The sequence below is a fragment of the Lytechinus variegatus genome, chromosome 7, assembly GCF_018143015.1.
Source record: "Lytechinus variegatus isolate NC3 chromosome 7, Lvar_3.0, whole genome shotgun sequence".
In the NCBI taxonomy this organism is placed as follows: Eukaryota; Metazoa; Echinodermata; class Echinoidea; order Temnopleuroida; family Toxopneustidae; genus Lytechinus; species Lytechinus variegatus.
The window spans coordinates 17,672,201-17,698,654 of NC_054746.1; the positions used below are offsets into that span (position 1 = coordinate 17,672,201).

A 26,454-nucleotide genomic window follows, 5' to 3' on the forward strand; every position below is an offset into this window, starting at 1 on the left:
GGCCTACTAGTCGACTGTGGAGGGGCTTTGTTGCTTATATTCAATGCTGGTCTATAGTGTAGTTGATGTCTTTTCCATTCAGTCACTCCATGTAAACTTATGGGTCGCTCTAAAATCAGGCCAGGTATGTATCAGGCCAGGTATGGCCTGTTGCAAATTTTACTCAAGGAAGTAAAGCTTCATTTTTTCCACATTTTACAATAAAAATACAAATAATGGTATATGCTGAAGTACTGGTACACTAGATGCATTGATAAGAAGACCTAACAGAAGTTTGGCTTTGTGGAGAATCAAACAAATATCTTTTGAATTGCTTGTTGATATAATCAGCAGTGCGATCTGTATTCAGATTGGCCAGTATTCAGAATGGTCAGTACTCAGTAAAATTTGGTACACATGTACAGTATACTCCGTAACTTTGTCCATGTATACTGTACATATACTGTGGATAACTGATAATTGTAAAAAGCACTGTGTAAACAAACTTAAAGAAACTACATGTACATATAAAATGTTCTACAGTATTAGCTCTTTATTTTCTAAATGCACATACAGGTTGCAGTTTGAATTCAAGTTTTTCAAAAAATAAACTTTTATGCATACATGTACAGCACCAGTCACAATTCTTTGACTCACGTTCCCGCGTTTCAGTCTTAATCCCCTATATCCGGGTGTCTGAAACGTAACTGGAGTATTTACACACGTTCGTGCAGCGGCGCGGCATCTCACAATGGGCCGTGTAACAAACAGTCACATACGTTCCAATTTGGTCGAGTGATTCGGATCGCCACCCCACAAATTAACGGGGAATCGATCGTACAGATCACGTTGTGTCCGTGCGCGCGCGCCCCTTGATAAATCCACAAAATTGCCGTCTCTGCGATAAAGGAACCACTACATGTACATGTACCGTAATTCAAGTGTACGGTAATTAGTGGGTGAAGCGAATCGCCGCGGCATCGATATAAATGGCGCGAGCAGGGAGGTACATATACAGCACACTGTATGTACAGTACATGTAAGCCTGGCTGTAATGTGCATATTGCTCCTCAATATCGATCTTGTTTGAAGTTGTCATATATGCATGTATTGTACCTTAATTTTTAAAGGATGAAACCATATAATATTAGGGAAAGAAAGGAATGTGATTTCCATATTTAGGAATAGAATATTCTGTAAGTACTGTGACATCTACGTTTTTTAATACATGTAGGCCTACCTGTACATGTACATTCAGTATGTAGCTACTTTAAATTACAATGATTTTGATTTGTTCTAGCTTTGGGGGGCTCAGATTATCAAAGTTGGCCAAATTTTTATATAAACCGAATTCTTTATAGGGTCAACCATTTAGTTTTCTGTATGAGGTGTGTACATGTACCTTAAGAACTTTACTCTAGGATGGGTTGATCCATTTTTGTCATATTCCTGGTAAATTGAATTGTATAAGTCTGTACTTAAAACAGTATATCATGCACGTGTGCATGTACTGTACATACATGTACCTAATACAAACATTTCATCAGATATTTTCCATACATGTACTACTGTGCTATACAAATAAATATCCTACTCGACTGCAAACTGCCATCATTTCCTGCACAAATGCATGCTGTTTCCTGCAGAAACAAGATTTATCAACCCATTATGAAACTAATGATTTGAATAGTAAAGATACTTGAGCGCCACTTCAGCGTGTATCCATGGTAGATTTGCTGAGAGGCGGTTGAATGAAATTCAAGAGAGGAATGGCCAGTTTGCATGTTGGGTTTATGAGCAGCCATTATTTTGTGTGGGAAACGTGTTCGCTGATTGCAAATTTTTGGTTCAGATTTCCTAGTGTGACAAGTCAAATCAGTACACAACAGTTGCAATAGTATCACAAGGAAAATACAAACTTAAAAACTACAATAAGTATAGTTCCATTCTGTTTCACAAAATGTATTCAACAATTCTGCACTATGGTTTACAATTAAGTTTGATACTGACCTATAAAGCACAATTTCCATTTGAAGGAGGCCGAATTATTCTGAATTAAATTGGTCATTGTATTTTTTAATGGAAAGCAGAACAAGGTAATTGGGGAAGCGAGAACTGATTTTGAATTAAACAGAGCATCTTTATCAAATTCACAAAAGTGGAAATATTTCCTGTTTTATGATGAAATAGAAAAACAAAACAGTGTGATATCACTGGCCATAAAGCATAGGCCTACATTGCCCTTGTCATGCATGTACATATATATGTAATGTAATGTAATTGTTTTGTGATTAAAAAAAATCTATAAAATTGCCTTTCTTATTTTTTATCTGATTTTAATGAAATTTTCAGTGGTACATGTACATTTTCTCTTTATTTTTCTCTAGTTACTAAATACTTGAATCGACTTTTAGTTTTTGGGACTTGCTCTTTGTATATGGTACCAGTAATCATTCTATTAAATATCTACTATCTATTTTTGTGAATATTTTTGTATGTTGCAGGGAGGAAAACACAGACCCGGAAATGTCCCTCCACCCACACAGCTCACAAGAACCAAAGGAACAGGACCGCTTGTGAAGAAAGAAAAAAGGCAGGGATCTTCACGTTTTAACATCTCTAAAAACAGAGAACTCCAAAAACTCCCACCTCTCAAAGGTAAATGTAAGCTACAGTGTAGTTGTAAATCTATTTCCGTCTGGAACACAGCCTTGACATTTTGCACTATCCCTATTTACAAAAAACTTAAGCTACCGGTTACCTGGGGCCTGTTGCATAAAACTTTTTACCTGAGAAAACACTGGTAAAAACTGAAAACTAAGGTTAGTCTGATTTCTGCCATTGACTTTAACACAGGGCAAAAACTCACCGGTAAAAACAACCTGAGTTTTCTCAGGTAAAAAGTTTTATGCAACGGGCCCCAGGTAACTAGCTAGCAGCTAGCTAGCTAAGTTAGCTCACAAGTAACAATGCCTGCTGGAAGAATTTGTAGTTAACTTGATTAATAACTGACTCCTTGACTTAAAATACTCTAGCCATTCCTGTCACATATATCACGGCTGGCGCATTGAAATTCAGTCAAAATTTGAAAAAAATGATTGGTGCGTCGTTGTGCGCCCTACTCCTGTCAGGATTTGGGAAAGGCACTAACGAGCTTGCAACAAATGCCTCATGCATTGCTGACGCGCATACAGACCATACATAGATCGCATTTATTGAAACTTGCAACGAATGGATTACATGTTTCAAGCGTGTTGGACGAAGAACCAGCGCATGCACTTCGCTTTCAATGTATAGTCTGCGAACAACGGCATGCAGTCACTTGGCTGTGACTGCCCATTATTAAAAAAATGATGAAATTTGGTAAAAATAATTCCAAATTAAATTCCAGTCATAATGTGACTCTCCTGTATACACGGATTCACTGACCCTTGTAACATACATGTAGGTACAGGTACAGTAACTAGTCTAAAAGTGTGTGAAAGTTCCAGGTTACCGCTACGAACACGCAATAAGAAAGTTGGGTGCGCTAGAGACCCGTTCAGCACTCGTTTCACTCGCTGCAGGTTCGCTAGGAAAGCGTTGAATACATGTTACATGTATGTGCGCCAGTTGTTCGTTGCCGAAATTGCTAGGAATACTTAATGTACGCCCGTCGTATATCTGACTTTGATCTGGCACGCTGTGTGCATGGCTGTTTTTTTTTAGCGTGTTGAGTCATGCGTCGAGCTCTGTGCACAATGTTGAGGAAGCATAAAAAATATCGACGAACAAGCGGATGACGTCTACCAGATAACGGTCTAATGCGCCTGACAAACGCTTATAACGCACAATGACTTGCACATCTAGCGAATGACAACAAACTGGCTAAAACTGCCAAATTTCAATGCGCCGGCTGTGCGCCCCTCATGCGATATGCATGTGTGACATCGCCTTAAAGGATTGCAAAGTATTAGCAGGTGAATCAATTATTTTTGTTTTGAGGCCTGGACACTAGCTAGTCGGTAGCTTGCGGCCAGCTACTATTAGCTAACAGATAGCTTAATAAGCTTATAATAAATGTAGGCATGCAGAGAAAAAAAATTATCTTTTTTAAGCATGTAGGCTACTTAGCTAGCTTGCATTCACTTTTTATTAAGTGAGCCACCAGCTAGTCACTAGCTGGTTACTAGCTTTCAACACGCTTCAATTTCTATAGGTGAAGAATCAACTGTCTGTTAGTATGAGTCATTAGTCATTGAGGGCATTTGCAACAGTAAAAAATAAAGTGAATGAAAAATAGATATGTCCAACATCTTGCTGCCTACATTAGCATTCATAATGTAGCCCCAGTGAATATATCGCTCACTAAACCTGTCTGCAGTCAATCAATTGAACATTAGAGGAGGAAAACATGCTTGTCATTTGATTGAGGAGAGTATTGTTTATGTGATTTGAATGACCTAGTCCTTGGCCTACTTATTCATCAACCTGCCTGGGAAGGCCTCTAGAGATGGCAATTATTGGGGGTAATTGGAGGCTCAAACTTCAACTGGGGATCCCATGCGAATCCCTCTGGACTGCAAACAAGTTCAAATGTACCCGTAGTTGCCCTGCACATAAAGGCCTACATGTACTGTACATGTGTGCTTGCAGTTCCCACCGTACATACATACATCAGTCATACAATTACATAAACTAGTAATTCTTATAAATGTCCATGTTCTGATACTTTTCAAAGTTTTATTGTACAGTGTCAGTGACTGTGCGATGTAGGCCCTACATGTACATATTATACTGTGTGTTTTGTGCTTGAAATTTTGGATTTTGAAATGATTTTTCTTCACGTGGAAGCAGTGGCCTACAGAGTGGGGGGGGGGTGGTTTGATGGGGCTCTTCCCCCCAAAAAAAATTTTACGACCAAGGAAAAAAGAGGAGAAAAAGGAAATAAAGAAGGGTGAAATATATTATTTTCTGAATATTATGTCAAAGTAATTTTTGCTCGCCCGCAACTTTTTATAAATTTTGCCTGGTACACCATATCTGGCCCCCTCAAAATTTTGGGCTCATACCACTGCCACCATTTACAAATTTGTTATGTTTAGCAGCTTTTGTATGAGCTTTTAATAGGGTACATACTACAAAGGCCTTCATGGACATGCATACATTTATAAGCATGTTTTACTTCACTTTTGAAAGAGAAGTGAGTGAAGAGCAATGCACCGTATGTGTCTCAGAGAAATATTTCAAAGAAACATTTGGCAGTTTGAGAGATTGCAAAATGGGAAGAGGAAATGCATGTATGCTGCTTTCTTATGGATGCTTGTGAAAAGACCCTTGACATTTGAGCGCTAGCGAGTTATGTCTTTTTATGGGTTTTCCCATTAGAGATTTGAATTAGATCATCTTGTTTGTGACTGGATGTAAAGGCATTGAGAGGTGTACTACTGTATGGTTGGAAATAATATCTTCATTATGGCTGCACCTACATGTACATGTATCTACATCTACATTACAGTACATTGAGATGGTAAAGACTTACATGTAAATACGAGGCATTTAATATTTCATGGCATATGATTTGTCATATTCTACTTTGATGTAAAATGTATTTAATTTGAATTCATTTCATAGCGATCATTATCAAAGTGGGAGAGATGGTGCTTTGACTTTATATTTCTTCTTTGTCAGCCATGCAAATTCTAACATTGAAGTTAGATGGTAAATTACAAATGCATGGGGGGGGTGAGCAAAAAAATAACAAAGCCACTTTTGACTTTGTAAAGAATGTAAAGAATCAATAAAATATCAATTTTTGCAATTACTGAATGTGTGTGATCAGCATGCACATTTTTGTGCGGAACTCCCTACAGGAATCATTGGACATTGCGTAGACTCACTTTTGATGTGTGAAAGTTGAATTATTTTCAATAAAAATGTCACAAGATTACGTCAGTGGAATGTCAAATGATATTTCAAATTAATAGACGATGCTTAAAATTATTTCATGCCAATTTTCTATAGCTACCTGTACCACAACTTTTCATAACTCATAACCTTTAATGATAATGGTGTGGAATGTGCACCCCTTACATACATGTTAGAAACCTCAACAAAAGATGCTGTACCTTGATTTATTGTTTTTTTTATCAAGTCAAATCTTCTAATTGAAGCACAATTATGCATTTGTTAATTGACCATATGGCTTGCAAAATCTTTGGAGATGATTGAATTTGTTATGTATTGCTTTTTTTTTCTAAATGTGTACATGTACATACACATGTATACAGTACTGTAGGCCTTTGTTAACTTCAAATTCAGTCTACATATATGGTGAATTGGTGATGCTGCATTTTCATGGATTATACTTGTATCTGTTTACATCTACTGTCTCTTGTGTTTGTACTTCAAATAAATCTGATTCCAGCTCTTACTAAATTGTCATGATTTATGATGTGTGTACTCTATATAAGGCTGATTTCTTGAGAACACTTTCCCTACATTGTGACATTTTTATTTGCTGCATATAGAAAGATCATATATTTCTGATTCAATATCTCTGTGGAGGAGGATGACATCATCATCTGTCGTTCTGTCAGATTTTTTTTATATCTGAATATGGCTCATTGTTGTGATACCCAAAACTTTGTTAGGTTGATCTACATGTAGTTGAATTAAGGTTCATGTGTGCATTTGGTAGTGATGATGATCTTATGTGATTTGGAGGATCACAAGGTCAAAGGTCATAGAGGTCATGAACTTCACTCATGAATTCTTTATATAACAAGGCTTGACACTCACTGATGGTCTCTGATGGCCCCGACCGGTCAAAATTTGAGTTGGGCAAGCAACTTATATGACAAGTAATTATTGTCGGCTAATGAAAATTAAATGACAATTCTAAAGAAGGGAAAATTGAAATCATTTGCTTCTACTGATATATTTGAAAAAATTGAATAAAGTGGGTGCACCAGATTTTCCCCCCAATATTTTTGTAGTCATCTGGTGATTGTGATATATGCTGTGCTCTCATGTCAGAGAGTTGGAAGGCATCGCTCACATACACGCAAAGCCAATGTGAAGCAAATTAGGATCCGTTATTTTTTTTTTTTGTCAGATAGTGACAATCACTGAAAATCACTGTCCCTAAATTCACAAAGATCAAATCAACCCAATGATACCAGTCTGTACATTGCTGGTCAGACTAGTTTGAACTTATGAATTATGAAAAGTGAGTTATCAGAATAGTATAGCAACAGCCTATTAAAATGTATAGGCCTACATGTATTTTGTCTTTTTCATTTTTCTTTGTGAATTGAATGCTATTCTCCAAGTGAACTGCCAGACGGAATTTCAATTTTTATATTCATTTATTACTGTAAATGGCATCTCATGAATATGAAATTTAAGGTGGATTTAGGGGCTTGAAGAAGAGTGAATGAGAGATTTAAGGAGATTGTCTGGTTAGTTTTTGTCATGGAGACTCAAGTAAGCCCAGTAGATCATCACACTTGTAAAGCTTGATTGATTCATATTTCCCCCGCCAACATCCTATTGAGATTTTGATCATACAACAAATTTATGCTTGATAGGGGAAGATCCCAGAATTAAACAGCATGGAATCAGACATAATTAGCTTGATAAAATGCAGGCATCTACAAGCCAGGGGATATCCTGATGTCGTTCAGTTAGATGTACATGTACTTCTTCCAAAATACATCATTTTATAGTATTTATTATTCGTACCAAGTTTTGTTTTTGACTCCTATCATTGTTGATCATCATTGAAAATAATATTTACATTTTGAAAGATATTCTTCGGTTGTTTTTTTCCTAGGTTTACAATCACCTAAATTTCAAACAGATGGCAAATGTGTACATGTATGTCTTTTATTAGGGATGGTAATGTTTAGCGATCACAGAAAATAAGAAAAAATACATGGAAACTGCCAAAGTAAATGAAAAAAAAACCAATGTAGTCTGAAATTGTGGACAAATATATTTGAAAACAATAAATCGATATGATAATAATGCCTTATTTTTTGCTTTCCTAATTTCAGTTGTAGTAGCTTATAGGTGTGAAGGAATTCTTGAATGCTCAGCCACTGATCAGGATAGTCATGCTAAACTCTGCATTTATAGGCTTGTACATATGTACATGTATGTAGCGCTTAGAAATATTGTATTATGCGCTATATAAACATTGCATGATGGATGAAACAACCTGAGGAGTATTCCCTGCTAAGTATAATGGTATTAATGTTTTCCTTCTGTTACAGATGCTACTCCGAGTGAGCGAGAAGAGCTATTCTCCAAGAAGTTGTTGCAATGTTGCGTAGTATTTGACTTCATATCAGACCCTCTGAGTGATCTAAGATGGAAGGAGGTGAAGAGGGCTGCACTCAATGAACTAGTGGAATATGTTACTCATCAAAGAGGGGTCATTACTGAAGCCATCTACCCTGAGGCCGTCCAAATGGTGAGTCCCATCATAACACATACAATCGGGGGTTGTCATCAGGACTTTTTAGTGGTGTTTGGGAATTCTGGTAAAGGATGATGTTTGGAATTCTGGTACAGGATGATGGAAACAAGCTATTTTTCATTGATCATTTTCTTTGTCGATGATGAAGTTGGTGTCAGTCTGGCAGATGGGATATTGCATTGGGTGCTGGTTGGAAATTCTGAGTTGTGGACACATTTAACCAGCACTAACCACTGTAATGACAACCATGCATGTGATGACCCATTCAGACTCAATTGGGTAATACTATTACTTACAAGTAGGCCTACCTGAAACACATTTAAAGGGGAGGGGGATCCATTGGAGGGGGGATGTAAAAGCCATATTTTTATGCCCATACTACAATTGCCCCCCCCCCAAAAAAAAAAAGGCAAGATAATGCATCAAAGCAATCATCAAATTTTCACGCTTTTATTTTGATGATATCTTGAAAGTGTAAATTACTTTTGTTTCTGGCCATCACTGCAAATAAAACAACACCTACCATTAATTGTAATTTTGACAACAGCAAGTTATAAGCCACATAGATATTAAAAATCATCATACGAAATAAGTATGTGAAATTGGCTGTTTACTATTTCTGAAATTGAAAGTTGTTATAGCAAACAACAAAATAGATTGTACTTCTGTGCTAAAATGGACACTCTGCCTTCATGTTTGAGTTGAAGTATGCCCAAGAGAAGCTTGAAGAAGCTGTGGAAATCGTTTAAATGGGGGAGAAAGCTCTTGGAGAATGTATGGAGAATTGGAAGTTTATCATAGTTGAGGAACACCTCGAGTGTCTGATGGTTATCTTGTGTTTTTCTCTTGTTCAGTTTGCAATCAACATGTTCCGAACGTTGCCACCCCCTTCCAATCCCCATGGTGCTGAGTTTGACCCGGAAGAAGATGAACCAACGTTAGAAGCAGCGTGGCCTCATTTGCAGGTTTGTCATCTTCTCTTACCCCTTTTTTCGGTTTCATTTGACAGATAGAAATGAAGCATGTACAGAAAGATGAAATAATCATGCTTACATGATATAACAGAAGTAAAGGGAAAATGGGGACATGATATCTTCAGCCCCCAATGAATATTCATGATGACGTGCATATAACTTTAAGATAAATGTTGCTAACCTTTGGAATTCAATAATTTCATTATTTGTTATCAGATTTTGATGAAATTTTCAGCATTTCGCTTGGTGAATTTACCCTGTTCTTATCTAGATATAATTATTTTCAGCTTGGATTACCCCTTTGATTTTAGAGAATGAGCCTGGGCATTTAGAAGTTAAGCAGAATGTTGAAGCACTGTGAAACATGTACAACCAATAGTTTTGTAATGAAGTTTTAGCTTTTTGTGAAAGATGTATATAACCACATGCATCTTACAAAATTGAGTTCCTTTCTTACATCTGAGAAAATATGCCTATTGTCTGAATCATTAAAGGAGAATGAAACCATTGGAACAAGATAGCTTGTGTGAAAACAGAAAAATCAAAGAAACAGATCAACGAAAGTTTGAGAAAAATCGGACAAATAATGAGAAAGTTATGAACATTTGAATATTGCAATCACTAATGCTATGGAGAAAGCAAATTGGCAATGCGACAAAGATGTGTGATGTCACTAGTGAACAACTCTCCCCATTACTTTAGTATATATTTCACTTGAATTGCCTATTTTATCACATCTATCCATAGATCATGTGTTCTTTCTACATGAGGGCATGTAATACATATTTTTTAAGAATACATCATGGATAAAGAGTTTGTATCATCATAAGAAAAAGCAAAAAGAGACATTTTAAGGGTATTTTATAGTCCACCAAAGGGAAAGTTGTTCATCAGTGACATCACACATCCTTGTCGCATTGCCAATAGGAGGATCTCCGTAGCAATAGTGATTGCAATATTCAAATGCTCATAACTTTCTCATTATTTGTCCGATTTTTCTCAAACTTTCTTTATTCTTATTCTTTGATTTTCTGTTTCTACACAAGCCTATTTGTTCCAAAGGTTTCATTCCCCTTTAAGTAAATTTGCATTTTGGAATATTATATTAGGGAATTTTATACACCCATCACAACTACCAGGTATACTTCTGCCAGTTGAGAATATGTTGTATCATTTTCCTTCCTCAGCCTGGTAGTATTAGCTGATGTTTCATGTTAAAAGTATGTGCTGAAGCTGGAATCCGTAGTTTTTGGGAAAGGAGAAATGTTTCCTTTGTCACTCCAATATTCTAGGCCTGATTAAGATTAGGCTGAATTAGGATTAAACTTGGATGATTCATGCTGCATCATGTGTATTTATACAAAACAGACACCCTTTCTGCATTTGTACAATAATAACACTTTTATAATGCACAAAACATATCCACTTAATTAAGGGTGCTCAAGGTGCTCACAATATACTTAGGAATTGATAAATAAAATTCTGAAGAAAAAAAATCGCAAAAGAATTAATGATCCAATGATTGAAAATAGATTAAAAAGAAGGTAATCATGAAAATTAGTCACCAAGATTTGAAAGATGCTATAATTCTCTTGGAAATGGAATTTCTTAGAAACGAATTTCCATGGAGGCCGAGTCATCTTTCAGTACCAATTTGTAATAATTGATATCTTGGGATTTGTAAGTCATGGGTTCATTAGTCTCATTCATCTAATTTTGTGATTCATGAGAGTTTCATGCTGCAATATTCCCTGCACTTTAAAATTTTGCATCACTGACGGGATTTTTTTTGTGCAAACCAAAATGTACAATGATGTGTGAATGTGCTGAATGGTTTTGACACTGCTTGGAAAACAGAATCAAGACAAAAATGAATTCAATTTAATAAACCATTTCTGCATCTCCCGTTGAATTCAATTAGAACAGATAACAAATGAACATTTATGCTAGGTGCCTGTGGTCTATTATAATATAATTATTTAGCTACAATGTAGTGCATCAGAATAAAATTGTTCATTTATGTATGAAGGTTAATTGAAGTGAAATCTGCAGGCAACATCATTTTCAATATCTTTGTATTATGGGCACATTGACCATAATTTCATTTTTAAAGGTACAGCTGGTTGATATCAGATACCAGTGTATAGAGTGAAGTGTTTTCAAGGAAGGAAAAAAAACTGAAATTTACAATGGTAATGAGTTTATTGAAAATTGGATTTCAACTTGAAAAAAAAGAGGATTTCAGAAACAGAAGAAGAACAGAGATAAAGATAGAGTATTTCCAGCTCGAAAAACACACATTAAAATGGGTGTATATCTTTACTACTTGGTGGAGATACGTCCTGCAAAGTTCTGATGAGTCTACCGTGGAATGGAAGCATCTTCACTGTCATCCTGTTATTGACAGTTACTATCCATTAGGATTACTGGTCAAAAAACTGCTCCAGAGATACCTTAAAATAGATCTTTGATTTGAATCTGATCAGCAAACTTGCCACTGTTTATTCAGTTGTGTACATAGACACATTACTAGCTCAAGCTAGCTCAAAATTCACTGGGCTATAATGTGATGATTTACATCATATTTATGACACCATCTTTTAAGAAATTGATATACGTGTACGTTGAAATTGACATCTGATTTGTGTATTATAGTCTGTAAAGCATACATTATTACTGTTCTCGATTGTTAAAGTGTTAAGAATCAGCTCTTTTAAAAAAAAATATATGATTGGATATATTTAGTCACATTTATCAGATATTTCTTTGTAATTGAGATTAAATTTGGCCTAAAACTCCATGTTAGATTGTGTTTACATGAATATTGAGCATATCTTGTCGCATAGTGTATTTCATTGTGTGCTTGCTCAACCATGATATAAAACCAACCTCTTGTTGTTATGTAATCTTATTTTGACCAAACATTTTAGAATTACAACTTTTTTTTTCTATTCAATAATCTGGATTCTGGAGGGATAATAGTAATATCAAATTTAGGAGGAGAGAATTGGAAATTTCCCCCCTCAAATTGTGTTCATCCACCCTACCAAATCATGATATTAAAGGACAAGTCCACCCCAACAAAAACCTGATTTGAATAAAAAGAAAAAAAATCAACAAGCATAACACTGAAAATTTTATCAAAATCGGATGTAAAATAAGAAAGTTATGGCATTTTAAAGTTTTGCTTATTTTCAACAAAATAGTTATATGAACGAGCCAGTTACATCCAAATGAGAGAGTTGATGACATCACTCACTCACTATTTCTTTTGTAATTTATTATATGAAATATGAAATATTTTTTATTTTCTCATCATTGTCATGTGAAATGAAGTTTCATTCCTCCCTGAACACGTGGAATTCCATTATTTTAACATTTTGTGCTTCAGGCAAGGATGTCCTAATCGTCAAATTCGTAAAAATTGAAATATTGTATAATTCAAACAATAAAAAACAAAAGAAATAGTGAGTGAGTGACATCATCAACTCTCTCATTTGGATGTAACTGGCTCGTTCACATAACTATTTTGTTGAAAATAAGCGAAACTTTGAAATGTCATAACTTTCCTATTTTACATCCGATTTTGATGAGATTTTTAGCATTGTGCTTGTCTGATTTTTCTCTATTGATTCAAATCAACATTTTTCTGAGGTGGACTTGACCTTTAAAGATACATGTAAATACCCCACTTGTGGTAACGAAGTAACAATCGAAAAATAAGTTCGAACAAAATCCAATAAAATTACCACCCAAGTGTTTGTATACATACAAGAAAATGAGTAATTGCTGAGAAATTAGCAAATTAAGCATGAAATTTCATCAAATGTTGAGGGGTTTTTTCAAAGCAATATTAAAGCTCTATCCCATGTATGATTTTCTGTGTTAGTGATCTTCAGAATTGTCGGTTTTGAGCTAAGATTTCAAGATTTTACAAAGATAAGTTTACACTAATGTACCTGATCTAGATAAGTTATGGTGACATAAACTTGATTTAAAAGACTTTCTCATGAAATGATTGTTTGCTGCAACTGTACTTTCTTTTACCTTTAAAGTGTTTTTAGGGTAGATGGGACTAGATCTACAAATGTAGCAGTGAATGATACCTTGTAAAAAACACCACATCACTTCAGCAATCACTAGAAGGCAAATTTAACAAAATACATGTACATCCTGTAATGTCTTGTGTAAATAAAATATAATTATAAATTGCGCTATTAATGTGTGCTCGCTTTTATATGACATGACGGCTCAATTCCATTTCCATACAGAAGTTTGTCACATTGTGTAGAATCACTTCTACAAAGTTATTTTCCCAATGATTTTTAATTTAATGAAGCTAGATCATTTTGAATCAGGAGAAAATTATCTTTTTTTGTTTTCCCACTTTCTTAATACCTTCATTGCATTTAATGTTTGATAGCATACAAACACAATAATTTTGCTTGTTAACCAAATATAGAAAGTTCTAAACTACCTTCTGTACAGTCCTACATGTAAGATGTAAAAACTCTGCTACACAAAAGACCTTTTGTGAAGCAGTCTTTAAAAAAAAGTAGAGCAAAGTGCGATGTGATGCCAGGAAAATTATTTTCTGATTATAGACATTGATAATTACATAATAAAATCTTGATAATTTGTGTTATTCCAAATGTCCAGTGCACAACCTGGACTTGGTGTTCACACACAGGAACAAAAACCTTTTCCTGTGTAAGGAAATATGCAGCAATTGATTTGCTCATATAGGGATCGGGGCCTGTACGGTTTTCACCGAAATCCGATGCATCACAGAAAATTGATTGTAAATCTCTGGGGAGTTGTGTGAAGAAAAAAGATTTGTGTAGAGTCCATGTGCATGCGAGTGAAAGTTCATGGAAGATTACCTGGCTTCTGCCCTTTCATCCCACTTTGTCACCTCTCTATCTCTCTCACATAGTCTTATCCTAGGTACTCTCTTATCCCGTCCAAGTTCCATCTCTCTTTGTTTCGCACAAACCTTAACAATATTTTTGACAAGTTTGTCAAATTAACAATATTTTTGACAAGCTTGTCCTATTATTAATAATATTTGTGGCAAGTTTGTCAATAGTATTGTTTAGGTGGTGGAAGCTTCAGACATTTCATTTGATCATCTCCAACCAATGAGAGTTTTCTGTATCACTTGTACAGTATTTTATTCTTTACCTAGACATGTACACTATGCATGTACCGTTATTCTCTATCCTTTTGCCCGTATTCTGAACTGAGGTTTGAAGTTGTGGTTTAACTATGGAGAACCAATTGGCGCGCAAGTATCAAACAGTACACATTCAATTAAATTAACTCATATGACACCCAAATCATTCATATTTTTCTGGGAATGATAGCAGAAGTATTTTTCTTTTATGAAAGTAAAAGGAAACAAAATGGTAAACATAAGAAATATACAACATAAACAGATTTTTAAAAATTTGTTTGCTTCCCATAATTTTAGCACAAAGTTAGACCTTGGTCTAAATTAAACCTGGCTTCAGAATACGGGCCTTTATGTCCCTTTCTCATTCTGTGAGACTTCTCTTCTGATTTCCTCTACATGTAAGCCCTATATTTTTTTAATTATTTTTTTCATCTCAAAGTACCATCTTTTGTTTCTGACATTTACCTCATACTTCTCTCCATCCATTTTTAATCAATTTTCTGCTTACTGGAATAATAATACTCAACACTGTCGTAACAAAACTTTTGACAAATACAGATAGAGTATCTGTGTTGAATTTCTTCCCAAAATGAGTAGCATAATTGAGGGACCAGTTATTTCATATGCTTTGAAAAATTATGATGTTTTAATTTTTGATTGTGAATGTACAATTCATATTGAGGAGGTGATGAGAAGCTGCATGTTTTTTGTATTCATGGGGGGGGGGGGGTGGGGGATGGGGGCTGGTTGTTATACTCTTACAATGTATATTTAGCATTTCCAAACTCCCAAGATATTTCTTCTACTTTCCATCTTCAAGTACCTCAGAACTCTTGATCTCTTTATTTGTTTATGTTAATTTTTCTTGTATCTTTTCCATTTTTCTCTGGCAGCTTGTGTACGAATATTTTTTGCGGTTTCTAGAATCACCTGATTTCCAACCCAACATAGCAAAGAAGCACATCGATCAGAAATTTGTTTTGGCGGTAAGTAAACGGGGAAAACGATATCCCTTTATGTGTTATAATGCACATTATAATACTGTTCTGTGATCAATGTTAATAGAACCACTATGAATGACTATTGATGACCATGAACATACAAGCTAGATTACCGGCAATGCATGTCATTAAATTACTTAAATTACATTACTTCTTATGTAATTGTAATGAATACAATGTCCTTGATATTGAAGGATAGTTTTTATTGGAGAAATATACCATGTGTTTTCATCTCTTATTAAAGAGACCTGTGCCCTGGAATGCACTTTAATACACCTGTACATGCATGTTCAAATTAAAAGTAGGGTTAGTTGTATGATTGGTCAAATCATCAAAAACTTTTAATATTTTGCATACATGTATTTCTCATCGATGTCTTGTGAAGTTCTCTCTATTCTGAAAAACTAAATGAAGTTTTGATATAGTCTTCAAATAATCATCCATGTTCATATTCATCATGGCTGATTGCGCTTCATTATTTGTTACCTTGGAAACAGTATTTTTTGTTGTTGCTATTTATGCTTTTATGTCAGTGATTGGGTGATCAGCATCTATTGTTAGTGCTAAACAGGATGAGAAGGATTTATATTCAGGTAGACAAAGAGTTATATATAGGAGACTGGAATGATAAACGCATTGAAGAGAATGCTTGATTGAATCTGCCAGTATAAATTGTGCTTTTGGTCGCTTATTAGGTTGCTTTGATCAAGTGTCTTTATTTTCCTACTATGACAAGTAAAAATATATTTTCTATTTTTGAATTGTGATAATTCAGAAGGGGTGTACTAAATTGGGGAAATACGTGTTATTAAAGAGGGTTGGGTTGTATGTAGCTTTTGTCTTTCGGCTAAATTTTGGGGCTTTGATGGCGATTTCATGGTGACTTTTTACCTTGTTGAAGTTGCTTGCATAGATAGCCAGTCACTTGAGGTATAAAAAGCATCACAAATTACTTTGCAAATTCTGTCGCTAAAGCCGTATGCCTGCCCTATCGTCATGAAGAAATCTCTGTGAACTCTTTGATATTTTAGAGAAATTTATACAATCTACGATTTAGTCACTAGAGAGGAGCTGGAGGACTCCATTACCCTGGTTTACTATTTTTGGCTCTATGAATAGTAACATGTGACTTCAAAAGATTCCTGGTCAATTGCTATTAACTGTGTTTAATAAATACATAGATGTGGTGATTGAAGTGCCCATGATAGCATAAAGAAAATCCCCAATCTACATGTAGGCCTACTGTATATTTTCATAAAGATATTTTATAATTTTGCCTGATACTTGAGAATTGAAGGTATTGATCTCTGTGATGTATGGACAACTGTACTTCTACATGTAATGCATGTATGTCTTTGAGAAGAAATGACTGAAAATGAAATTAAAGAACCAATATTAACAGACCATTAAAGTGAAATGAGATTACCATATTTCTCCCCAAGTTTTCATCAAGTATCTCGAGTAAATTGGATGCATTTTATACTTTTATCACTGTGCAGTGATCTCTATTTTGATTCTAGCTCTGAAAGAGAAGTTTGCTATGAGACATGCCAATGATTTGTTTTTTACATTCAAACCAAAGGCTAGCCTTTACAAGGATAGTTCTGAACAGTTTTCTCTAGATGCCCAATCAATAAAGGTATTCTTATAACTTTCTTTCATAATCGCAAGATCAATACTGCATCTCAATGCAGAGAGAGATGGGTATAGGCCATTAAGTGTGATAGTACTTTTAGTCATGATTGGTGTATAATCATATGTGGTTTAAATTGTATATACAGTCAAAATGATATTTTTTGGAAAAGTGGTCTGCAAGCAGTTTAAATTAAAATGCTACATGTACATGTAGATATTTGAAAGCAAGCAATATCTTATTTACAATGCATGTTAAAAATACCATTAATTGTTTGACTTTTCGTAATGTTTGAAATAGCAGTTTTTCTCCTTTTAAATGGATCTCTACATGTACATCTAGATACCGCCAAACAAAATGCAGTTACAAATTTTTACTGTTGTCAGAAGAATTTTAGAATTAATCTTTTGAATTATGATGACCATCTGATTTTAGACAATAGTTTATTCTTTAAATAACCTTATGGTAAGGTCTTTTATGAATCATAAAATGCAGAATATGTTAAAAATGGACATCAGTGAAAAATTATCTTCTGGTGTAGATTGTTGATATTTTAAGATATCATATATTCTGAACCACATCCCTGATCCCTACCTTTAAGGGGAGATGGAGAGGCTTGACACAGACGGTCCGCTCAGCTCAATCAGCAGATTACAATCTTGAGGTGAAATTCAGGGTTGCTTGGCAAGATGGGTCGCCATGGCGATAAATTAATGTGATCGTCATCCATCCTTTGATGTTGAGTAACTTCTTGAAGAGCTCTGGATGTATGTTTGGTGTAATTGTCACAATGACCATGAGCCTTTCCTGCAAAAGGCTTTCTCATCAACATGTTTACTAAGTTTACATGCCCAGCAATATCTTGCAGAATATGAATGGTATTGCTTGATGAATGATGCAAGGGCAAAGTGCTTATTTCCTGATGGTTCTTTGATAAATTGGCTGATATCAATTAGTGTAGTCGTAACATTTTTGGGGGGCATGCTTGGTATACTGTAAAGGATCCCCCCCCCCCCCCCGTGTCTTGAAAAGTGTGACACTCTGATCCCTTCAGATGGTATATTTTTTTATTTCAAAGTATAAGCAATTTGATTGAACCTAATCTTTAAAAGGCAAGTCCACCCAGAAATAAAGTGGATTTTAAATTATGAACAAGAGAAAAAGAACAACTCTGAAAACTTCATCAAAATCAGATCTATGTAAATTAGAAACTTGAAATTTTAAAGTTTCACTTCAAATATTATGTATTTCTTATAACACACAAATGAAACAGTGAGTGGATGGTGTCATCAATTCCTTTATTCCTTCATATACCAGCCAGTCCAGGATGTGCACCAAAAGTGTTTTGTGAAATTATACAAATCATACATTTATTTCTCATCCATATTTTGATATATAGCTTTCAGTATTATGTTTGTTTATTTGTTTCTTTCTAATCGTATCAACTTTTTGGTGGACTTTACCTATCAATCATTAAAAATAGGAGCTGTTCTGACGTTTTACAAATGTTCAAAAGATAAAGTGACTGCAGAAGTAATAATTAGTAATTAGAACTGCAGAATCTACTACATGAAAGTGATCCAGATTGATTTACAAATTTTTAAAGGAAATATTCCTGCTTGTTTTGCCCTTATCTTTATGCACAATCTGTGGTATTGCATTTTTATGTGTACAATACTTCGGTATCTTCAATTGAGGTTTAGTTTTATGTAGCTCTCGATCTTCTATTAGATCACATTCAACCACTGACATTTCTTTCAGTGCGTGGTTATGTGCTATTTTGGTTATCTTAAAATATATGATGGAAATATCTCTTTTATAATGATTGGAGAAAACCAACCATGAACATAGATGCATTTTAATGAAAATGTGACGTTCATGTACGTGTTCTTACGTGTATGCTGATCGAAGTTGCTTGTTTTCTTATCAGATGATCAAGTAGGTCATAAATTCCTTATGGTGTGTGGGTGTGTTCGAGTGGTAGAAAGGAAATGCACTTTGTCTTGTGCAGAATTTCTAGCTTTGAAAAGCTAAATATTATAGTGTACATGTACTCAAAGTAAATGTCATCTCTAGTTATATAATTCATTATTGATCTGATTTATCTATGGATTCCTTTATCTGGAAATGTAATTAAGGGCGTATCTGCCTGATTACTAAATACTGCCTTTCCTGATTAGTGTTGCACATGCCTGCAACTCTTGTACATATTTGTAAAAAAAAATAATGTTTGCAATTCTTTATGAAAAAATATTTTTAAAAATAAGAAAAGAAGAAAAAACAAACCATTTATGAAACATTTTGCCAACACCCAAGGAATCTAGAAAAAAAAGAAATTTGCTCTGTTCACTGACATCTGCTGCTCAAAGAGAAATGTTTGGTTGTTTTGCTGCCTATTTGCATCCAGAATAAAAGCATGAGTGACATTATTTCACAGGTTCACAGATTTTCTCCTGGACTGGCCAGTCAGTACATGTACATGTGTCAATGTGATTTGAGCTACATACATACAGAAAATAAGGCTTCCAGATACAATGTTAAATCAGGACAAAGAAAAATAAGGCTAATGTGAAATACTTTTTTTTAAGAATTAAATTTGATTTAATCTTTTTGAATTTTCAAATTAGTAACTGCGGTATCTGTTGTGTTAATTTCTTTCATGATTACATGTACACTGATCTCTCCTCCCCCCCCCCCCCCCCCCCGCATTTCATTTCAGCTCTTGGAATTATTCGATAGTGAAGATCCAAGGGAGCGGGATTTCCTCAAGACAACGTTACATAGGATATACGGCAAGTTCTTAGGACTTAGGGCATACATACGCAAGCAAATCAACAACATTTTCTACAGGTTTGTTCAGTTAATTATGTTCTCTTTGAAAACATAAGACCAGATTCTTTTGTGCATATTATATGAATAGCAGGAAGATTGAAAGGATGTCCTAGATTATGGGTATGATAGTTTTGATGATGATGATGATGATGAGGTGACTGATGGTAGTGGTGATGAGGTGATGGTGGTGGTGGTGGGGATGATGATGGTGGTGATGATGATGATGATGATGATTTTGATGATGATGATGATGGCGATGGTGATGATGATGATGATGATGATGGTGATGATGATCCTGTTGAGGTGATGGTGGTGGGGACCGTGGTGATGGTGTGGATGATCGATGAGGATGGTCATGATGATAATGATAGTGATGACTATACTAACCTTAAATGACTATAATAATCATAATGACGAAGAGGTAATCAAAATTTCAAAGTCGTAACATGATCTCTTCATATCTTTGCTTCATATGGACTCAAGTCTCTGATTCTTCCCCTTTCTCTCTCAGGTTTGTGTATGAAACAGAGCACCACAATGGTATTGCAGAACTTCTAGAAATTCTTGGCAGGTGAGTCATGAATGATACTGAGTTACATTCATCTTTAATATGATTTTGTATCCTACCTAAATCTCACTTTTTTCTTTATGGGAGGGGGGGGTTCTCTGTCTACTCCTCCCCTCCATTCATTTCTTACCATGTTTTACTTGTCACATATTTTCTTGTACCTATTGTCTTAATATACTCTCTGTCTATCTTTAACTTAATTAGTTCATTGTGCTTGCTCTTTTATCCTATTTTCTTCTTTAACTGTGTCTTGGTATGTCATTCTCGCAAGAGTGCATGGACATATAGTCTTGGCCAGAATTGTGGGTACTATTTGATAAAAACTTGTTATAACTAATGAAGAAGTTATATGATCAACTCTCAGCCATTCAAATTTAATGATTTCATTATTTCAACTGTTATTTTTATGAAACAGAGCCCCAGAAAGCCTTGTTCAAAAGGACGTATTGTACACTAGCGTGAATGGTATTCTGAAAAAGAAGTTTAGTTCAAAAGTGTATTATCTCATTGCTAAACACTGCGCATGGGAAGAGAAGACAAATGTATGTGAAAATGCTCACCTGGAGGAAATGTTAAATGCGGTGTAAAAATTATACCATTACTTTCGGTATACATATCCTGAGGTGAGACAAACTATCATTGCATGTTGGCTATGGGAACTGGGTGGTCACTGTAAAGTGTTTTCCATCCTTGCTTTTTTTAAAAAGTTAGTGTACTTTTAGAGAGCTCTGTATCTAAGAGTACTTTCAGTTTCAAGCAATCAAGTGTTAATTGTTTTTAAAAGTGACTGCTGATATGATTTTATACTGTTAATGGATTGTATTAATTGGTCTGTCAATGTCATAGTTTATTTGAGTCTTGTTCAAAGCCTTCATTCTGAATGTATATAATTCCTTCTTGTATATAACATTTAATCATTGAATGTACATTGTAGCTCATCAAATTGAATATCCCAGTTGATCCTGAACTTATTGAATGCATGAATCTTATGATTCTTGAATGGGAATTTGAAAAAAAAAATGACATATTCAACAAGAAAACCTTCCTCCACAGATTTTTTGGAATTTTCTCTCTTTTTTTTTTTAAAGTTTACCAGAAGGAATTACCGTAAGTAACGGTGTATTAACCGCACCTTTTTCTCGGCGGGGTAGAAGCAAAAGTCGGGGGTGCGGTTTATACACGGTGACGGGTCTGAGCCAGCCCGCCGTAACCCCTCCCGTACATGTACGATGTCTGCCAGTTCACAACACATCGAGTGGCCGGGCGTAGCCGCCCAGGCAATGTCGTTTAGAGGGGTATGAGCCGCGGGTAATGGGAAGCAATTATTGCAATATTACTTAAATGGTGTCCATAACAAACGCACTCACTTTCATGACACTAATTTTGACTTTATTCTCGATTCAAAGTAGTGAAGTTCCCTGACTAATTTAAAAGAGACGCCAAGCATACTCGGTAATATTTTGTCACCGCTGAGCGAGAGTTGAGTGAGCTTAGAGAATGCGTTGTAATGTGGTTACAGTGCGACTTAAGCTGGCGCTATTCAAAGTCTCGTTTCGCGCCAGCTTGTTTTTTTCTTTCCTGTTTGCTTTTCATAAGATACCATGTCAACCACGCACGAGAGAGACGGCACGAAGCCGTAAAAAACAACTGGAAAAAATGTCAATTTCTTTGTTTCTTAAACCTTCCTATAATCCCGTATCCAAAATTCATGCTAAGACATCAAATTTCTGAAAGTGATTCTGAGATTGTGATGCAAGAAATGTGAATGTTTCTTCCTCCTACGCTGGGAAAGACAGATCATAATTTGATAAGATGTACTGGCATGACTTGTACTGTATCGTACTTTGCAATGTAATGGCAGTGCTGTGTGTGTAGACTGTGACTGTGAGGTGAGCGAGTGTGTAAGTTGCCAATATTGGCGGGACCGTTCTTTCTTTCTAACATTTGTAGATGAATTGATCAAGAACAGCATATTTCTGCATACCGGTAATCTCTTTGGATACTTTGAAATCTTAAAAGCTTAGATTTTGTTTCTCCGTACCTCAAATATGCATGTAAATGTGAGATTTTTTTTTTTTTTTTTTTTTTTTAGTCCAAAGTTGGGGGTGCGGTTAATACACGGGTGCGGTTAATACACCGTTACTTACGGTATTATTTTTTCTTCCCAAGGCCTTGTGCAAGGCACACACACACAAAAAAAAAACTAACATGTGAGACCAAAAAAAGAAGCCCTCTAGAAATAATCAAATGGATACAAGATTTTCCTGATAGTAAAAGTACATCCTGTTCTTCAATTAACCAACATAAAATCCTCTTTTTTATAACACTGGAATAAAAAAAAGAAGAAAGTTTCCTTAAGAAAGATAAAATTTCATCAAAATCAGGTGCAAAAGTTTAGATTTTAGCAGAATTGTAATCATTTTTTGCAGTACAAAATTTATATAGCTAAACTGATACCATTGAAGATATTGAGTTATAATATCTTTGTATTAGTATGATCTGCCATTTCCAGTATGATCTGCCATTTCCTTGTGGCATTTGTTCTGTGTGTACTTATCTTTTGCTATATGGTGATTCATTCAATTTTTTTCTTTGCATTCTTTATCATTAGCATCATCAATGGATTTGCATTGCCTTTGAAAGATGAGCACAAGACATTCTTGCTAAAAGTCTTAATGCCTCTCCATAAAGCCAAGTCCCTTAGTGTTTATCACCCCCAGGTAAGTCCTACACAATATCATTTGTTTTCAGAAGCAATGTCTGTTTTATAAATATCTTAGGGTGTGTTCAATGTCGATTTTAAAATTTAAACAGAAACATTAATCATGATTGAAAACTCAATCATAAAACCACGAACACGATTTCATTAGCGCAGCTTTAGTGCGCAGTTTGACCCATCTCAAGAAAGTTCAGTTCTGGCACCTGTTTTTGTGGGCTTCTACTGCAAGAGCAAATTTAAAGACATTTCAAAACTCAGTTGTGTTCAATGGTGTTCACTTGTGATGCTTAAGGTCGTAAAATTTGAGCTGATCGCATCTACAAATGCATCTTTTTTTTTAATGTTTAAATTTTTATCCGAATCATGATTTTTAAATTTGAAAGACGTTTACTTTTCCTACAAGGAATAGGGGACATTTAACATTATCTTTGTTTCTCATTATATCCACATTTTGTAATCACGTTTTCAATCATGATCCATGTTGCTGCTTAAATTTGGAAACCGACATTGAACACACCCTTAGTTACTCTGCAAATTAAGGAGAGATTATCACAAAAGGTATCTTGTGTAAAATATGGATTATACAGTGCATCCTACAAAAAAAAGAAAACCCCTCATTAGAGTCAGATATCGCAAATGTTTGATATATTTCGATCATAAAATTAACATCATTTGTAAAAATGAAATCTGTTCTTTCATTCAAAACCAAACACTTACTGAATTTTTCACAAATTACGGAGTAAAACAATAAATTCCGAGACATATCAGATACGATTTGCGCAGAAACTTGCACGTTAATCTACATCCACTCTCATTTCGAGATAAGTGAAAGAAGCTTAAAAACAGAATACAAAAGATATGCTCATGAGTCATCCCCTCTTTTTTTTAAGATGATATAAATGAAAGACCATATATCGTTTTGTTATGTGGAAAAAGTAACTGGGAATCCCGGTTTCCTTTTTTTGTGGGACGCTCTGTTCAAACCTTTTTATGACAAGTGTTTGATGCCTCTGGGTGGTGTTTCCTCAAGCCTTTTTCAAGATAATCACTATTAAGGATTTTACCGAAGCCTTTTCTGAACTGTACTTCATTTAGAATTACTGACCTGTATTTTGAATCCTATGAATGAATGGCAGAATGCAGGCAAATACTTATAAAAATAAGGTAGTGCCACGATCATACATGCACATATTGTGTATTTGAATTATAGTGATGTTTAGATGGAGAATGTATAGGCAGCTGTGACATGCATATTCATTCTCTTTCATGAATTGTGCTGAAAGTCTTGACACCAAATGCTCTGTAAATTCAAACTACTCCTGAATTATGTACATTAAGAAATACATGTATATAGTCAGCGTACCAATTTTTTTTTTTATTTGTTTAATAGGTAAGCAAAGGTGGAGATGATGCAGCTTATGCACATGTATTGTGTGATTTGCGGCATTTACAGAGCATAATCATGTTTCCTACATTTAAATGTTGTTTCATTCAGAATGGCTTCTAGCTCTTGCCTCATTGTCATGCCATTCTGTCCCTGTTCTCTTCCGGATGTCATCAACCAAATTCCCCAAGTAAATTGCGTAGATGCATCTTCTTGTAAAGTATTCATATTGTGTGAATGTCGCCCCAAGCCTCTGAAGCAAACCAGGTCATCACCATGCTCTATTTGCCTTAATTGGAGAAAAATATTTGCCATGTCCACTCGATATCCATGTGTAATGACCTAATTTAGCATCCTCTCTCTCCTTGTGGCTGCAATTTGATGGTTTAAATTAATCAATTTGTCGTCTTGCTTTCTGTTTTCCGTTCCCCCTTTTTTTCCCCATTCGTCAAATTTCTCTTTTCTTCTTTATATTTTGTGCTTTCACACTCTTTTTTTTTTCAATTTGTTGAATTTCTCTTTCACTTACCTCATTTCTTTATCTCTTGTTTTCAGGGGTGTGAGAGTTCAGATTTTTATCTGATTTCAGATTTTTTTGTTTTGATTTTCAGCTTAATTTCAGCTTATTTTTGGCTTTCCTCTGTACAAAAAGAATGGGAACTCTTTTTATTTAAGACTTTTTCAGCACTCTTCAGCTTTTTTCAGCTTTTTTTTTATTTGTGACCACTCACACCCCTGTGTTTTCTCCATCTTTACATTGTCACTCTCTCCTCTTCTCCTGTACATTACTTCACTCCCCTCCCTTTCTCTTTGCTATACCTTTCTGGCTTTCATTTTCTACATGTACAGTGCGTATCAAAAAAAAGTTTACACTTGGAAAAATCCCTGGGAATTAAAAAATATACAATATGTGGGTAATTTTTTCACATATAAACTTGGGTTTGGGTCTCATCTTTCCAATGAAAGTAAAATTTTTGACAGAATGTTACACTTGAGTGAGCACTCTCCATTTTTGTAAAGCTCGCAGAAATCTGTTTGCGCAGAAATGCTTGTTTTCATGCTGTGTCAAGGGGAAAGGGCGAAATCAAACTTACCCTGCGAAGCGTTTCTCAAAAATTTCCCTAGCACTTTTAGCCAATTGAAATGAAACGGATACATTCAAGCATTTTGTAACAATTTTGCCGCCCAAATTGAAATTTCAACACGTAGTAAGCACAACCTTTACCCTTTTTGTGCCAGCTGGATCTGAGGACATAACTGAATCTGAACAAAAGTTTACATCAGACATCTCCAGCATTTTTCACTAAGTTTTCATCACTTAAAGTGGGTTTACATTTCATTTTTCATTTAATACTTGTTTCTCCACACATTTCCCCAAGCTTGTCAATGATTAACAAAATGAAAATCAATCCTAAACCATTTCATGTAAATCACAGCTCAGTGTAAAGCAAATATCTTCACTATGGCCTCAGTGTGTGGGGGAGTGGGGTTGGGCGCAATGCACTCTTCGAAGTGTTTTGGGCAAGGAAACAAGTTTGAAAAGGTAAAAGATATCTTCAACTCATTTTTACTAGCTAAATTCGACGTGTTATTCATGATTAAGGTCTATTTTTATTCGCATAACTATTTCATAGTTCTGCGCAAATCATTTTTCACTAACTTTTCAAAAGTAAGTGGTGCTCACTCAAGCGGAAATATTTTTTGGCAGTTATATCGTCATTTGC

General features: G+C 35.1%; 1 protein-coding gene across 3 annotated transcripts in view; it reads left to right on the plus strand.

The window, feature by feature from the left end:
• The window catches only part of LOC121418611 (serine/threonine-protein phosphatase 2A 56 kDa regulatory subunit delta isoform-like), a 57,102-nt gene that overhangs the window by 13,767 nt on the left and 16,881 nt on the right, over positions 1 to 26,454 (plus strand). For all 3 annotated transcript variants that reach the window (XM_041612591.1, XM_041612589.1, XM_041612590.1), the window contains 7 exons: positions 2,484 to 2,637; positions 8,238 to 8,437; positions 9,298 to 9,408; positions 15,487 to 15,579; positions 19,947 to 20,077; positions 20,571 to 20,630; positions 23,239 to 23,347. In XM_041612591.1, the coding sequence (XP_041468525.1) occupies positions 2,484 to 2,637; positions 8,238 to 8,437; positions 9,298 to 9,408; positions 15,487 to 15,579; positions 19,947 to 20,077; positions 20,571 to 20,630; positions 23,239 to 23,347 (858 nt within the window). The remainder of the gene's footprint in view (positions 1 to 2,483; positions 2,638 to 8,237; positions 8,438 to 9,297; positions 9,409 to 15,486; positions 15,580 to 19,946; positions 20,078 to 20,570; positions 20,631 to 23,238; positions 23,348 to 26,454) is intronic.